The sequence below is a fragment of the Mauremys mutica genome, chromosome 11 (genome assembly GCF_020497125.1).
Source record: "Mauremys mutica isolate MM-2020 ecotype Southern chromosome 11, ASM2049712v1, whole genome shotgun sequence".
Taxonomy (NCBI): Eukaryota; Metazoa; Chordata; order Testudines; family Geoemydidae; genus Mauremys; species Mauremys mutica.
The window spans coordinates 260,754-277,753 of NC_059082.1; the positions used below are offsets into that span (position 1 = coordinate 260,754).

A 17,000-nucleotide genomic window follows, 5' to 3' on the forward strand; every position below is an offset into this window, starting at 1 on the left:
GCTTTCGTGGGTGAATACCCACTTCTTCGGCTGCAAGTAGTGGAAATTTCCAGGGGCAGGTATATATATGCAAGCAAGAAGCAAGCTAGAGATAATGAGGTTAGTTCAATCAAGGAGGATGAACAGGGCCTCATCCTCCCTGATTGAACTAACCTTGTTATCTCTAGCTTGCTTCTTGCTTGCATATATAAACCTGCCCCTGGAAATTTCCACCACTTGCATCTGAAGAAGTGGGTATTCACCCACGAAAGCTCATGCTGCAAAACGTCTGTTAGTCTATAAGGTGCCACAGGATTCTTTGCTGCTTTTACAGATCCAGACTAACACGGCTACCCCTCTGATACTTGACGCTCTGTGGAATAGCGCTCCAGAGTGCAACACTCCAAATTCCACACTATTGCGTAGGCAGCTGACAGTGTGAACACATAACAGATGTTTCCTTTCAGTGCTCTCTGAGTGGCACTGTAACTCCCGGTGCTGTAACTTTGCCAGTGTAGACATGCCCTTAGTTTATTAGCCTGGGTTGGTGGAGTCCACAGATTCTGGAAGGTTTAAGCTGCCCCTACCACTTGGCCCAGCTGAAGTGATTTCAGCTTTAACTGTTAGGTGGAGACTGTGACACTGCATCCCATATTGTTCAGAGTGATATTATTATGATATGATCGTAGCATAATTATGATGTATTTTATCCAAGATAAGTCATGTTAGGTGTCATTGGAAAATTTATGATTTGCTGAATATGATTATCCTATTTGTATGCATGTATCATTTTGATGTCTGAAATTATGAATATTTACTATCTATCTGTATTCCAAATGTAGTTACACATGGGAAACGCCCACTAGACAAGATGCTTTTAGTCTAGATAGTGGGTTGGGAAGGGCCTAGTCAGGGCAATGGGCCATTAGGAAAAAAGCAATAGGCCTAAGGAAAGAAGCTTGTCTTCCACCTGGTGATGAGCCTCCCTGAGAACATTCCAAACAGCCTGTGAGTAATGGCTGCTATGACTCTACAAGGACATGTGATCAGACCACATGATGCTGGACTCCATCTTGGGATGTCAGTATTTTTCCACAGACTGGTCTGGGAACCAAGCTTTGAAAAAGGTTTCCTGATTCAAAAGGTATATAAGGCAGGGCATGCCAACATCTGAGGTTCTTCACCCCCCCCACCCCCACCCCAGAAGACTCCTGGAAACACCTGAGGAACAAACACTGAACTGGGGGAAGTACTGGACCCAGGCTAAAGGGATTTCTAGCCTGTGAATCAAACACCTGGGGATTCCAAGCTGTAAAGCAAGTGCAACTTGCCACTTTAGAATCTGCAGCCTGCTTGTATCTCTTAGCATGAGAATCTGCTATTCATATCCAATCTATTTAGTATATTAAGCTTAGTTTGTGTTTTTTTCCTTTATTTGCTTGGTAATCTGCTTTGATCTGTTTGCTATCACTTATAATCACTTAAAATCTATATTTTGTGGTTAATAAACTTATTTTTGCTTTAGCTGAACCAGTGAGTTGGAGTGCAGTGTGTGGGAATCATAGCTCAGGGGCAAAGGCTGTTGCATATTCCTTTCCACACTGAGGGAGGGGGCGAATGTTATGAGCTTATGCTGTGCAGCGCAAGATGATATAATTTTGGGTTTATACTCCAGTGGTGCAGGGTGAGTCTGAAAAGCTGGGAAATTGGCTGCTGTCTCCTGCATGTATTTGAGTGGCTTGGCTGAAACTGATCTCTCAGGTAGCTTGGTTTCGGTGTGTGGTGCCATCTGCTGTCAGGTTGGGTGATAACAGGACCTGGGTTAGGCTGTCTGTGTCTCCAAGGAGTGTAAGCAGGGCCAACCCAACTGAGTGGTTAGAGGGGTCCAGCAGTTCCCACAGCTCCCAGACTGCACCCCTAGGGTGGCAACCTGTCACTGAGACATATGCATCAGAGTTTTTTATGAAAACTACTGTTCTCTCTGCAGTCTCAAGTTCCTCAGTCCTTCAGCTGGAACCCACCTCAGCCCAGCACGTTGTCTCAAAGCTACCTCTGTACTAAGTTTGCTCAATAGAGTTTACAGCATATAGGATTTTTTAAAAATCCTTATAACTACAGAAATAACCCCAGCATTCATTCAAACAAAACTTCTTTCTCTAACCCTTGCCTGGTCCTCTTATCACCTAACTATGCCTGACTCAATTCCTGTTCCATATTTGGTGCAGATCTCTCATCCCTTTCTTTCCTAATAGGGTCAGCAGTATTGGTCAGGATGACCTATGTATAAACAAAATGCAGCTGTGGCTTATTATTGTATGTAACAAAAGGTATAAATGCTTGCTGTATTTGTTTACCTGCTGAGAGACCTGCCTAGGAGGGGGAAACCCTGTGTCCTAGTGCACTCCCTCCCTCTATACAATTGCTTGAGAATAAATAAAGTATTGACTTTGCTGCATCCAACCAAAAAGTGAGAACTAAGTTTTTCTCCGACAATTTGGGGGCTCGTCCGGGATGGCAATGCCCATGGAGACACAGACAGCTGCTACGGATCGTTCCCCTTCGAACCCCATGGCGCCACAAGAGAGTTATGAGACCTTTTGAAATCTCTATTGGGGAATCGGAGGAGGACTGTCCGTGGGGCCATCTGTCCCTGTTGGGCTTATGCCATCTGAACTTATTGACTGTGCAGCAAGATCAGATGCAGAGCGGTGCTGGGAAACTGTTTCACTGCCCCCAACAAGGTTAGTTTGAAGTGGTACTGGGGACTTAGTTTTGCCACCCTAAATAAGGTAGTTGTATGCGATACTGGGGAACTGTTAGTTTGGCTGCCCCAATAAGGTTAATGCGTAAGGGAAATGCATTAGGTATGCACTGGAGCTGAGGGGGTTTTACCGCCTCAAGAGGGGTTGTTACTGCCTCATAAGGGAAAGTGTATTGAGCCCAGACATAAGGTACAGATGCAGCGTGGTATTTAGAAACAGAGGCCTTGGTGTGTGTGTGTGTGTGCGCGTGTGTGTGTGTGTGTGTGTACACAATGTGAATGAGAGTTGCCAGAAGACGCCCAGAGTATTCTGCGAAGCAATAGCTCGTGACCAGAAATATTCTAAAGCAAGCCCGGTAACTCCACCTAGAGGATCTGTAGAAGATCCGACCCACGGTGGGCTGACTCGGTCTGGCATCGTCCAGCGAGGAAGCTACCTGGGTCTAGGAGTGTGTGAACCCATCTTCCCTCCCGCTTCTTCTTTCCGTGTGCCTCTCCTGTGTGAGTGCCCTGTAGCGTGAGCTCCTTAGTTTATCAGCCGCTAGCGAACAGGGTGTTTTCCCTGTGTAGGATTGGAAAATGGATGGGGGACAGTCTAAGCATTCCCTCTCACCCCCTAAGGGTGCCCCAGCATATTACATGTACATACATTATGGTCCTAGAACCTGCAGATATTTAGAAAATTGGACTCTACATGCGTGGAAATCCATCTAAACAATGCCCATTAGAAGGTACCTTCAATCTAGATAGATCATACATCTCAGAGGAGCTTTTAATCACCAAAAATAAAAAAGCCTCTGACACACAGTGGGAGCAATTTGTCTATTGAGGAAAGGAACAGGTTAATTTGAAATTCAGCTTTGCCCAGAGATAAAGAGAAAGTTGCTCTGTGTTCAAGGTCAAGAATCAACGCAGACCATGCTAAGTACAAAGAAAAACTGCTTTTGGCCCCAGCTGGCTGTGGAAAAATATAGACAGAGGCAAACCAAATGCAATACAAATTACAGGACTGAGATTACATTTGCAAAGCTTAACTGTCCAGTGAGATCCAACAGTGTGCCTTTGTGACCCTGGAGCCGGTGTGGCTTGGTGACGCTGAAGAAGCCGCAGGCAGCCGGTCTGGACTGGAATCTCTGAAAGAGATGCCGCAGGAGATCCCAGAGTGTAAAAGAACAGCTCTCCCAAGAGCGGAAGCATGTTGGAAATTCTGGACAAGCTGTATACAGGATAATCTCCCGTCCACCTCTCCCCCTTCTTTGAACATTATACACAGACGTGGCCAGTCTGGACGTACGTGTGTGAGTATGAAAGTGGCTTAGGGTTTGGGGCATTAATGTTATTTTTTTCCTGAGTGATGTGGGAGTGTTCCCAACACTCTCTGTTGTTGGTTTATTATTTTATTAATGAAGCTTTAAAATTCAGTCATATGGTGTGTTTTCTTTATCTTCCCCAATGATCCTGCAGTGTCAGCCTGATCACCTGACACGAGGGATAGATTGGTAACATAAATTTGTCACAGTTTGGTGGGCAATTGAGAAAGCGGGGAGCCCTGCAGAATTCACACCATCTATTTGTTTTGCCCTTGTTATTTTTATGTTTGCTTTGCTTTGCTTGGTATTGTTGGTGTTATATGTTGAGGATTGCATGATTAAAGGTGTGCCCACTCTCAGCCGCAGTAAGTCTGAGAACTGGAGAGGGGTTTAGTATTCCTCTCTCCACTCCGGCTGACCGGGAAGGGTTGCAGGTGGATCTACCCCAGTAATAGCAGGACTGGGCAATAAAGAAGTTGGAGAAAAGGGAAGAGATGTGTACTTGATAACTAGAATTGAGCAATTAAGAGCATAGATCCTGAACCAGGCAGCAACTCAAACCTACACCCAGGGCAAGTTGAGACAGGACTTCCAGGTAGAAAAGGAAGCACTGGCTAAGCAAGGACCGGTCCTTCAGGGACTTGTCAAAATTTAAACATTTGTGCTCAGCATATGCCGTAACACCAGTGTGTTTGCCACAAGACAAAATTGAATAGTTAAACACCAAAGGGTCATGCATTTTTGCCCACGTGGCAAGCCTCACGAGGGAGGACTCAGGTAGCCTTGTGAGTAAGAATGTTTAAGGGGAGAGACCAGGAATGGTGGGGGCTAATTGAGAAGCCCACTCTCCTAAACTGGTAGTGGAACAAAGCTGGTGCCCATGGAAGGGATGGTTCCGCGAGAAAAGCAGGATCGGGCCCAGGCGGGCAGACAATAGATAGAGAGATTGGAAAACAGGTTGGAAAATTTTGAGGGCATAGTGGAAGGAAGGAGTAAGTAAGTATAAGCATGGGGATTTCAAATACCCAGGACAATATTTGAAATGATGATTTGAGTTGATAAAAGTGGCATTGGGAGACAAGCAAGTGGTTTAAGAAAAGAGTGAGAAGTTGCTGGAGGGAACAGCAGTTGAACTTTGTAAAAATGCTAAAGAGGAAAGTTCTTGCTGTCTTTGAAATGTTTGTAAATAAATCCAGGCAAAGAAATTATTTGATTGCAATCATTTGGCTATGAACAATTTAGTCGAATTAGCTGAAGAAATGTATACAATGCTATGTAATTAAAATCCTATTAGGCTCTAAGGGGCTACAATAAGTAGTGTTTTCTTTCAGATCATTGTGTGTTTGAAAGCAGGAGTTAGAAGTAAAAAGGCAATCAAAATTCTGGTAAAGTTAATTGTATCCCTTTTTAAGTAAGAATCTTTAAGCTGTGGATAGCTCTGGATCCACAAACAAGCCAGAAAGCATCTGTATTAATGCAAATTATCTAACTGATAAGGTAGGAGCCACTGAAACCTGGGCTGCCTATGAAACAAATACAAGAAAATATGGGGTAATTCCTCTGTTTTGCCTGAAATCAACAAGGGTATTTGTATATTTTAAGCAATGATTGACTGCCCAGAAGGGGTAGACCTCTGTTCTTTTTGTCTTTCAGATAATCAGAGAAAACTGATGCCAGCTGAACAGCCTTCAATGTACCATGCATTTACTGGCACAATAGGAATTATGTTTTGTGTTCTATGTCCTGTCTTGTGGTGTTTGTCTCATGGACAGGACTGCTGTGTTTAATATTTTCCTAGGATGGTCTAGTTTAAAATCAAACAGAAGGGTTAAATCAAAATGCAGATACTTGTTTTATTCAGCTTGAAATACAAAGTGTTTGGAAACATCAGGAAAATGTGATATACTAAAGTCTAATACATTTAATTAAGTAAGAAAAAGAAACTTCATTGGCCAGATCTTTTAATTGAGAAATTGTTGTCAAAATTTGCATACCAATTGTCTTTGGAAGCAAGGACATGAAAAGTTAACCCACTCCCCATATTGCACATGGGATCCTTCTGGCTACCTCAGATTTCTAGCCAGACGGCTGGGGAGGGTGGGAAGCTATTGGACACCAGAGGTTGTACGGAGTGGACTCCTCAAAAGTGGGTATGCTTGTCCTGGCTTGTTGCTCCAAAGCTCTGTAATAAAGTTATTTTATTGGCATACATTGAATAATAGGACTAATGTACTGTGTAATGGCAATGTGTATGTGTTCATTGTTGGGAAAAGGTGTATGAGTGAAGAGTGGAAGTTTCCTTTGTAGGTTAAAAGAAGCCAAGAAGGGGAGAAGGAAAAAGAACAGAACGAATTAACTGGGGGGAAAAAAATAGCTAGGATGCTCAGTCTAAAGATAAGACTCTGGCGGCTCACAGCTAAGACTTGGCTGACAACTAAGAAAAGGGGGGGCTTGAATGTGCCCAAGCAGCTATGAGATGTGCAAAACACTGCCAGGTATTAATGAAATGTGTTAGGTTTCTTTTCTCACAGGTAAAGAAGCGCTACCCAAAGACCCTAGCCAGGAGTGGCACCAGAAACTCTGGCGCCCTAGGCAGAATTTGGGGGGCGGCATTTTGTGCGCTCCCCATGGGGTGCGCGGGAGCTTCCGGTTCCACTCCCGTCGCGCCGCAGAAGAAGGACCCTCCTCCGAAATGCCGCAGGCAACAGTGGCAGTCATTGAGCTGCTCAATTGCCTGTCGCTGTTTTCCGTGGCACGTCAGCAGAAGGTCCTTCTTTGGTGGCGCAACGGGAGTGGAACCGGAAGCTCCCGTGCGCCCTGTGGGGAGCGCACAAAATGCTGCCCCCCAAATCCTGGCACCCTAGGCGACCGCCTAGAGTCGCCTAATGGAAGCGCCGGCCCTGACCCTAGCAGCTCTGCCACTCCTTGGAACCAGGAGACTGGATCTATGTAAAGGTCCACCAACGAAAGACTGCTTTGGCTCCATGCTGGAAAGGCCCTTATTAAGTCCTGCTAACTACCAACACCGCTGTGAAGTGCCAAGGACTGACTGCTTGGACCCATGCTTCTCACTGCAAAAAGACCCCTCCACCTCGGGAGGATTCTCCTACTGATGATTAGCCTATTTCTCCTTCTAGCTCTGCTGTGCCTTCTGGACAGCAAGGAAAAAGGACAAGGTGAGGTACTGGTAACCTCTCCCTTGTCCACTGACAGACCTACTGTGCCTTTGGATTTTTCTAGAAGCAGCAAAACCATTACAGGGTGATGTGCTGGTAACCTCTCCCCTGTAGGATACTGAACCACGACTGCTTCAGGAAAGAAGAAGGAACACTCGCTCTACTGAAATTGCCAAAGTCCAGGAATTCCTGACTACAAAAGACTGACCCTGATGAAGAAACAAAGAATTATACACTGGCAGGTAGAAATTTGTGAGAACCATGCTTGGGAATGTGGTATTGATTGGATGTTGGGGTTTATTCTACAGGCTGCGCCCTGTGTTTTTGGAAAAGTCCTTTAGCATGTATTGCCCTTCCTAATTGGATTTTAAATGACAAGTACCAAAGGCACCTTGTTGCCACTGCCCCTGCCATGTCCTCCATTACACTATTACCCCTGTAATAAATCCAAATACAGACAATGCCATATATTTGATAAAACCAATGGCCAAGGCCTTCACACTTTAGTGATTTATTTAAAGATTGTTTGGAAAAAAAATTAAGTTCAGGATATCCCATATAAGCAAACAATTGAGTGGAAAAAGGATGGATCAGTGGAAATAGGAGTATATGATATCACTACAAATGAACCCCAAGAATCTGTAATTGAAATTGCTGGGTTCCATAGTGAAGTAGATATGATAGCTATTCCTGGAGTTTGCAATGTGTTACATGAAAGAGGGTCTTATTGTTATTTGGTCACCCAATTGATGAATAATCAAATGAATACCCAAAGAGTTTGTTCTGCCACTGGAATTTTTATCTGTACAGAAATTATTCCAGTAATTAATAATGTAACCTGTACCTTATTACAATACACCCCCTCCTATGCTATTAATGTTAATGCCTCTTGAAAGTACCTGAGATTAGTTAAATAACAGATGTGGTATAGTACTACACCAAAGAGAGATGTATTAGGATATCAATGGACTGTGATTGATATGACACTAGGGACTGTCAAATTTACATTGCCCTTATCCAGTTTCCAGATCACCTCTACATACCCAAATTGCTCACAGGGGGCTGCCATTAGATTAGCATAACAGAGGGCCTGGGTTATTTCCTCTGGAAGAAGAGGGACTGGACCAGATCCCTATGGGATGGGGCCAATAGTGCAGCAGCAATTTGGAATATTTTTAAGAGCCAAGAACATGATGAGAAATTGGGGCAACTAGAAAAGGCCGCTGGCCTTATTTCTGGAGCCCAGCTAACCCAAGTACAGGCTGGAGTTGGTGAGTTACATGTTATTTCCATCCTTAGTTCTATGACCCAGAAGTTGCTGACAGAGATGGTATTGAATATCACTGAGGCTGGGAAGGCATTGCAGTGGTATCTAGCATGTTCAGAAATTCAAGATTTCCTAAATGACCAGCTGATGGCCATTCGGAATGATCTTGAGCACCAGGCTTGGCCCACTGCCCTTACAGACACATCAGGAGTACCATCTGATCTGTGGCCACGGAGACACACTTGGAGACTTTCTAGGTGGAAGTGTGGATGTTCACAGTGCTCCTCCCAAGCATATGGACCGGTTAGGGGTGTGTGGGCTCCCACATACTGAATCCTGCCGGGTCCATGGGGAGGATGCATGTGGGACTGGATTATTCACCGTGACATCTGGGAGATTAGACTACCTGGTATGCCTAGCCAATTTATAGTCAGTGCCCCTAGAATAACACTGGACATTTGGATAGGAATAGGGAGTCAATGGACATTTTGGCTGTTAGAACCCCCACCGCTTCAGTGTATACCTAAACTGAAGCCAGGGGAAGTTGTCACTGTTCATGATAATGTTCTGCTGGGAGGGTAGGGGACAAGGAACTACCCTGACAGGACACCTACTTTTTCAAGCTAATGACAGCTGTGTGTATGTTAAAACCACCATGTTGCAAGATATACATTTTAATCTCACTACTGTTACAGGCAATCACATTATATACTGACCTGCTGATAGAATATTACAAGTAGCCTTTAGGTTCCAGATACCCTTTAATTGGACTAGTTTAATATCTGAATGGTTTCAAAGATTTGCTTTCATTGTTACCAGAGGTTCAAAGAATCTCTGAAGTAAAAGGGTAAATTCATATGCTTCAAAATATATATTAAGTTGAAAAGAATGCCTTTTATACAGCTTATAGAGTATTTACTTTATGTCCTAAGTATGCTGTATTGTGCTTTGTGACTAAAACTGTACAACAACCCCATCATATTATTATTATGGGAATGTTGGTTTTTGTATTGTTGTTGTTTAGTTTAGGATTATGTAGTTGTTGTTGTAAAAGACGTAATAATAGTAATACCTTTCATGTCCATGCTAATCGTGCATGGTCATTACATCCAATTAAAACCCCTAAGGTTGAAACATCTGACATGGAATCTGAAATCCATGGCTTAATGCAAATAGAGGTTTGAAAATATCTATTGTACTAGAAGTACAAAAGGGGGGGCTATGAAAGTAGAGAAAAAACTGATAGGGATTTTTAGGGGATCTTAATCCATGACAGACTCTGTTAGCAAGGGTCAGGCTAGCTGTAACCCTAATAACGCAAGATTTGTAGAAGAGAGGATTGTGTGAGGCGAATGGGAAAGAACTGTGTGAGAAGTTGTTGCGACTTTGTGTAGATAAGATAGAATGTGGACTAGAGTCAAAATAAGTGAGAAAAAATAAGTTATTAGGATGACCCATGTATAAACAAAATGCAGCTGTTGCTTATTATTGTATGTAACAAAAGTTACAAATGCTTGCTGTAATTGCTTACCTGTTGAGAGACCTGCCTAGGAGGGGGAAACCCTGTGTCCTAGCACACTCCCTCCCTCTATGCAATTGCTTGAGAATAAATAAAGTATCTGACTTTGCTGCACCCAACCAAAAAGTGAGAACTAAGTTTTTCTGCGACAGGGCGGGGGGGGGGAGCCTAAATTAATCCAGTTATGCCTTGAACCCACAGAAGGGTAAAGGCGAGGTGCCCTACAGTGTGCAGGTAACATTACCATCATCTGGGGGATCACTTGGAGCTGATTGATGAGCACCATCAAGTCTGGAACTGGCTGTGAGGTAGGTATGCTCTGTTGCGGACACTGTGTCTTTTAATGACCCAGGGATGCCCTGGGTCATTAAAAAAACAAACAAAATGGCAGGGGGAGATATCCCTGAATGAGAAAGGAAGTAAAAGATAAATGGACTTGTATTAAGCAGTTCATATTTCTACTGGAAATACTGACATGAGGTTAGAATAGTGTAGGATATCTAACAAGACATGAGCTTAGTAGTGATATGGTGGCCAATAGCTTGCATGACCTTCTCATAAGCAAACTAGGGAAATACAACCTAGATGGAGCTACAATAAGGTGGGTACATAATTGGTTGAAAAACAATTCTCAGCAGTTTCTCCTCCCTTGGTGTTCACACCTCAACTGCTAGAAGAGGGCCTCACCCTCCCTGACTGAACTAACCTTGTTGCCTCCAAACTGATTCTTGCCTGCATATTTATACCTACCTCTGGAAATTTCCATTACATGCGTCTGACGAAGTGGGTATTCACCCATGAAAGCTTATGCTCCAATACATCTGTTAGTCTTTAAGGTGCCACAGGACTCTTTGTTGCTTTTTACAGATCCAGATTAACATGGCTACCCCTCTGATAATTCTCAGACAATAGTTATCAGTGGTTCATAGTCAAGCTGGAAGGGCATAACAAGTGGAATCCTGCAGGGATCAGTTCTACGACTGGTTCTGTTCAGTATGTTCATCAATGATTTACATAGAGAGTATACTTATAAAGTCTGCTGATGATACCAAGCTGGGAGGGGTTGCAAGAGCTCTGGAGGATAGGATTAAAATTCAAAATGATCTGGACAAACTGGAAAAATGGTCTGAAGTAAATAGGATCAAATTCAATAAGGACAAATGCAAAGTACTCCACTTAGGAAGGAACAATCAGTTGTACACATACAAAATGGGAAATGACCGCCTAGGAAGGAGAACCACAGAAAGGATCTGGGGGTCATAGTGGATCACAAGTTAAATATGAGTCAACAGTGTAACAATGTTGCAAAAAAACCAAACATAATTCTGGGATGTATTAACAGGAGTGTTATAAGCAAGACACAAGAAGTAATTCTTCCACTTTATTACATGCTGATTAGGCCTCAACTGGAGTATTGTGTCCACATTTCAAGAAAGATGTGAACAAACTGGAGAAAGTCCAGAGAAGAGAAACAAAAAATGATTAAAGATCTAGAAAACATGACCTATGAGGGAAAATTGAAAAAACTGGGTTTGTTTAGTGTCAGAAGAAAAGACAGAGGGGACATAAGAGTTTTCAAGTACATAAAAGGTTGTTACAAGGAGGAGGGAGAAAAATTGTTCTCCGTAACCTCTGAGGATAGGACAAGAAGCAAGGGACTTAAATTGCAGCTAGGATGGTTTAGGCTGGACATTAGGAAAAACTTCCTAACTGTCAGGGTAGTTAAGCACTGGAATAAATTGCCTAGGGAGGTTGAGGAATCTCCATCACTGGACATTTTTAAGAACAGGTTAGAAAACACCTGTCAGGGATGGTCTAGATAATACTTAGTCCTACCATGAGTGCAGGGGACTGGACTAATGACCTCTCAAGGTCCCTGCCAGTCCTATGATTCTATCCCCAGACCCTCAATTACTAATGTCTACAGCTCCGTCCTGGGCTAGCTTTCAATTGCTTCTCAACCCCGGTATGGCACCATGCTCCCAGGGCTTCCTCCCTGAAGACTCTTTGCCTTTGGTGGCCAGTCTCTGACCCCAGCTCTCCAGCTGAGTCACTCTTCACATTGGTCTCCTTCTGGGGGTGTATCAGAGTTCACAAATACTGACCCTCGTCAGAGTCTTCAGTCCCTTTCTCTGGGCCTGCTACACTCCCTTCTCTGAGGTTAGGCCACTCTGCCTATGGGCGGTGGTGGTGGGGGCCCAGAGCGCCCCCCCCACTACTCTGAGCCCCAACCCAGGGACCCTATGAATAGCCACTGCTACTGTTCCCTGGACCACTTCCAAAGCAGCCCCTTCACCTTCGGCTTACCTCAGAGTTCTTCCAGTTTAAGTCCCAGCTACCAGCCAGGATCTCCTTCTTGCTACATCTTCTTTGGCCAGCCAGAAGCTCCACCCTTACTTCTCTAGCTCCAGGCAGCAACTAAAGTTTTCTAGCCCTGCAGACCCTTTTATATGAGCCTGCTAGGCCCAGATTATATGCTTCCCTGAAGCCTCTTCCTGATTAGATGCTCCCTTGCAGCTCCTTTCTATGCTGCCCAGAATACACACCTCTACTGCTCCCTTTTTGGGGCAGGGTGTAGTAGGCTCTACCAGGGGACCTTGGGGCCTGGTACATCTTTGTCACACACACCATTCATGATTTTATAGACCTCTATCATATCCCCTCTTAGTTGTCTCTTTCTAAGTTGAACAGCCCTAATTTTTTTAGTCTCTTCTTGTATGGAAGCCATTCCATACCCTGGGTCATTTTTTGTTGCCCTTCTCTGAATCTTTTCCAGTTCCACTATATCTTTTTTCAGATGGGGCCACCAGAAATGAACACAGTATTCAAGGTATAGGCACACCATGGATTTATATAGTGGCATTATAATTTCTGTCTTATTTTCTATCCCTTTCCTAATAGTTCCTACCATTCTGTTAGCCTTTTTTTTTTATCACTGCAGTGCCCTGAGCTGACGTTTTCACTGCAGTGACTCTTTTTTCCAAACTCTAATTCCAATTAAGAGAGTTGAAAAGATTTTAAAAATAAAAATATAGCAAATAATCATTGTTGGCAAGAGACAATGTTGATAAACAAAAAGTTGGTCCAGTAAGAGTCCAAGATACCAGCCTGGGACTGTCTGCCCCAAAACTGAAGGGGGCCTTAATGTTTTGTTTTTACAAATAATCCCCACATTCTGAGTTTAGAACTAATCTGTTCTTCCTGGGAAAAGCTCATCCACATATAAAATAGTAAATTAACTTCCAAATTGCAATTCTTTCTAAACTGCACATTTACTGCCCAAGGAGTCACTGCATTTGTGTCAATTAACTGAATGTTTGATACTCAGTGGGCTGTCACTATGCATTAAAAATCTTAACAGTAATACTCAGTGGGATGCTGGACAACACTTGGATCTTGGATGTAGGCCAGGCTTGTGAAACCCTGCAACACACCAAACAGCAGTGTATTTGTAATTCTAAATAGCCAGTGTTTGTTTAAGCAGATTAATAAGAAAAAATTCTAGTGATAGAGGATCGACCCAAACCAGATGAGGAAGAGAAATTACCTTCTGTTATCTGCTCAGTTTTAAATACTTTGCAATTGTCAATTCAGGTCTTAGATCAACTTCAAGTTCCCATGAAAAATCAGACACATCACAAAAAAAATCAGTGTTGAATATAAAGAGAGGAAAAACTGAGAGGTAGCATCTCACTAACATGTCTGTTAAGACAACTGGCTTCTTCCCCAGTGCCTACAATACGTGTATATTTATTCATGAAAAAAGGTTATTCCCACTTCTGGATTTTCCTGTATGTCCATCTTCTCTGTCTCTGTGTTTTCAACTGTACGCTTGTTGAGGTCAGGGACTGTCTATTTTTGTGTAGATCACACTGCTGACACTAAATACTGTATTGAAGTTACAGTGTTGTCTGGTAAATGATTTCAACCAATAACAATGTGTAATGGCAGTATTTCAGTTCCTAGTCAAGGAGATACTTTCCTTCAAGTATCACTCCCTTACCCTCTCTTCTAGAATAGAAAATCTAGGCACAGACACTAACAAATAAGTTTCCGAACAGCAGCTCTCTTCAAAAGCTCAGCCCTGCACAGAGTGCCACCACAAGGACAAGGCACCACTTCAGTTCCACATAAGCCCCCAAAATATGACTGAAGTAGAACTGAAGCAGTGCCTAGGCCTTGGTGGGTGGCTCACAACACGGGTGAGTTTCACCTGTTATTAGCTTTGCCTGCTATGCTTATGAATAACTGCAGAATAAGAAACCAGTGTTACCTGTGGAGTAATCTGCATGGTTTGTAGGGTCCTGCCCTGCACAGATTAACTATGTTGGTCTCTCTGTAACCCAACAGGTGCCTGAGGAGTCCTTCTCTCTGATGGGAGGGGCTGTTACTGCTTGTACAGGTCAGTTTCTGACCCCCTGGGTTTCCTTTAGAAAATGAAAATAAAAAATCGGAAGTTAATTTGAGCTCAATATGAAAATAAGGCAGATTTGTCTGAGCTGCCTTAGCCTCATCTGCTGTGTGTTCCGTCCTCCCCGCACCCCGAGTGAAATCCTAGCCACACTGAATGCAGTGAAAAACGCCCATTGACTGTACCGGCTCCGCATTTTACCCGGGTTTGTAAGAGCCCTGTAGCAGAGTCGGAGCTTCTCTCACAGCGACTGGCACTTACCTGGTGGAAAGCAGCAGCAGCCCCATTATTGATACAATGGGTGTCAGGCCGCCCGGGTCTAAAACCGAGGCTGCGATCGCGCTTCCCTGTCCTGCCCGATGTGACTCCACTGACTCCACACACTGCAGAGGGTGATAGCAGGACGGGGGTCTCGCACTAGGACTGAGCCCGGTGTGGCCGGAGTTTCCCTCCGGGGACCCTTTCCCTCCGGGGTTCTCAGGACAGCGCCCTCCGGGGCGTCACTGCGGGGAGGAGTCACAGAGCGGAGCCGGCACAACCCGAGCTTGGACGCCGCTACAGCACCATGGACAGCCCCAGGTGGCTGCTGCTCGCCGCCGGCTGCTGGCTGCTGCTGCTTCCGCCCGGGGACTGGGGGCTGGAGACCAGGGCACTCCGCAGCTTTTACCCCCAGGAGCTCCCTCCATCCGGCGAGAAGGAGCTGGTGAGTGCCAGCCCGAGGGGGCGGGCAGGGCTGACCGCCATACCAACACCAGCTTGGTAGGAGGCAGGAGCAGCCGGTGGGGAGGGGTCGATGGGGTCCTCACAAGTCAGCTGCCTGATCCGAACCCACAGAACCCTCTTGTGTTTTGCAGCTCGGGGCTTTGCAGGAGGCTCTGGAGAAGCTGCAGAAAAAGCGGATTCCACCCTGGGGCAAGAAACTGGGACAAGTGCCAGCGGTAAGGCTGCTTCAGACAATGTATTCTGTAGCCCCGGGCAGGCCAGCCTGTGCTCCCTTGAGTGCTTCTCAGAGCGTCCCTCGGCACCCTCCTTCTAGATTCAGGGAAGCCGGCACTCCTAGGGCGGTTCCTATCCTGAGTGCAGCTTTCTTACAGCGAACGAGCTCACTTCCTATTACCGAAAGCAGGCTTTGGGGCATGGCCACTGAACGCTCTTCTCATCCCCACAGCGGGGTCCTTCAGCACAAGAATCAAACCATGGGGGAGAAAGGCTCTGGCGTCCACATATGAGGAGTTCTAAATATCTAGATAACAAAGACAGATATTGGGGAGGGTGAATTGTGCTGAGGCCAAAGAGCCGAAAGGGGCATTTTCACCAACACTAAACTTGAGTCACTAAAGAAACTTTCTTGCCTTTTTACTCTGCTGCAGTGCGACCTGGGGGAGCTATGCGCCGTCAGAAAAGCCTCCCGAACTGGAAAGCTGTGCAACTGCCCCAGAGGCTCCACTTGCAACTTTTTTCTGCTGAAATGCTTGTAAACCTCAACACCTCCAGGAGCTAAGATAACAAAAGAAACCAAATCCTCTTTAACTGTGCTTGACACGCACTGCTTTGTCTTTGTTGTTGTGTTTTTTTCTGTTTAGTCAATAATCTATCCATGTAAAATACTTATCTCCTTTGTAAAATATTTCTTCTCCCTCTGCATTTGTCCTCAGATTAGGAATGAAGACCACAGAGGTAAGGCTTCACAACACTTATTAAAGATCAAAGCATAATAAGTTAACGGGAAATGAAGATTTTTTTCATAGATTTTCATAGATGAATCCAAATATTTAATAGAATTAACTCAATGTAATCATGTAACGTAATAGGATGGCAACATACCAGTTATAATAGGGGGGCAGTAACAAATCCTATATTTACATTGCTTAGCACTTTCTATTATAATTTTGTCTTACCATTTTTTGAAGAGCTGTAGTGCCTCCATTATTTTCAGCAAGAACTTGAAACTTGGCAGGGGTGCTGTTAAAATGCATTAGGCTTATATACAACCATGCAGAATTAGGGTTCCACAGGTAACTTTAATTCTGCTATTTCCTAACTTTGGAGTGCTTGACTTTGCAACTTCAATAACATTCTTTTAATACAGGGTTGGTTTGTTAGTTTGGGTAAGTTCTGTGTACTGAAATGGAAAAAAGATTGCAAACAAGAAAATTTGTAACTGGAAGCATATGAAGTGAAAATGAATATAAATTCACAGATTTTAAAGCTAGAAGACAACATTATGACAATCTAGCCTGACCTCTTACATAACACAGAGAATAGAATTTCACCAAGTCCTTCCCACATCAAGCCCATAACTTCTGGAAGAACTGAAGCATATGTTTTAGACGAGCATCCAATTTGCTATAAATGCTTCAAGTGATTGAGAATCCATCCCATTCCTAGGTAAATTGTTCCAAAGGTTAATTATCCTCACTGTTAAAAGTTTGTGACTTATTTCGAGTTTGAATTTCTCTAGTTTGTTTTCAACCATTTGATCTTGTTATGACTATGTCTGCCAAACTAAACATCCCTCTGCTATCAGAAGTCTTCTTCTTGACATGCACTGCATCTGGGATCAGCGAGGACTGAGAA

General features: G+C 44.1%; 2 protein-coding genes across 2 annotated transcripts in view; one reads left to right on the top strand and one right to left on the bottom strand.

Moving 5' to 3' along the window:
• IQGAP1 (IQ motif containing GTPase activating protein 1) overlaps nt 1-14,439 on the bottom strand; it is a 190,134-nt gene extending 175,695 nt beyond the window's left edge. The window contains exon 1 of the mRNA XM_044981139.1: nt 14,286-14,439. The gene's annotated coding sequence lies outside the window, so the exon portion shown is untranslated. The remainder of the gene's footprint in view (nt 1-14,285) is intronic.
• A 549-nt stretch (nt 14,440-14,988) lies between these two features.
• LOC123344694 (cocaine- and amphetamine-regulated transcript protein-like) lies at nt 14,989-15,930 on the top strand. Its single transcript, XM_044981143.1, has 3 exons — nt 14,989-15,126; nt 15,278-15,361; nt 15,794-15,930. Exons 1-3 carry the CDS (start codon nt 14,989-14,991, stop codon nt 15,899-15,901), a joined length of 330 nt encoding a protein of 109 aa, XP_044837078.1. The 3' UTR covers nt 15,902-15,930.
• Nucleotides 15,931-17,000: the final 1,070 nt, after the last annotated feature.

Bases quoted from the DNA above. Each gene is read 5' to 3' on its own strand.
- LOC123344694 (XM_044981143.1), top strand. From the start codon at position 14,989: ATGGACAGCCCCAGGTGGCTGCTGCTCGCCGCCGGCTGCTGGCTGCTG. The intron at 15,127-15,277 runs GTGAGTGCCAGC...TGTGTTTTGCAG, and splicing joins CATCCGGCGAGAAGGAGCTG to CTCGGGGCTTTGCAGGAGGC. The intron at 15,362-15,793 runs GTAAGGCTGCTT...ACTCTGCTGCAG, and splicing joins AACTGGGACAAGTGCCAGCG to TGCGACCTGGGGGAGCTATG.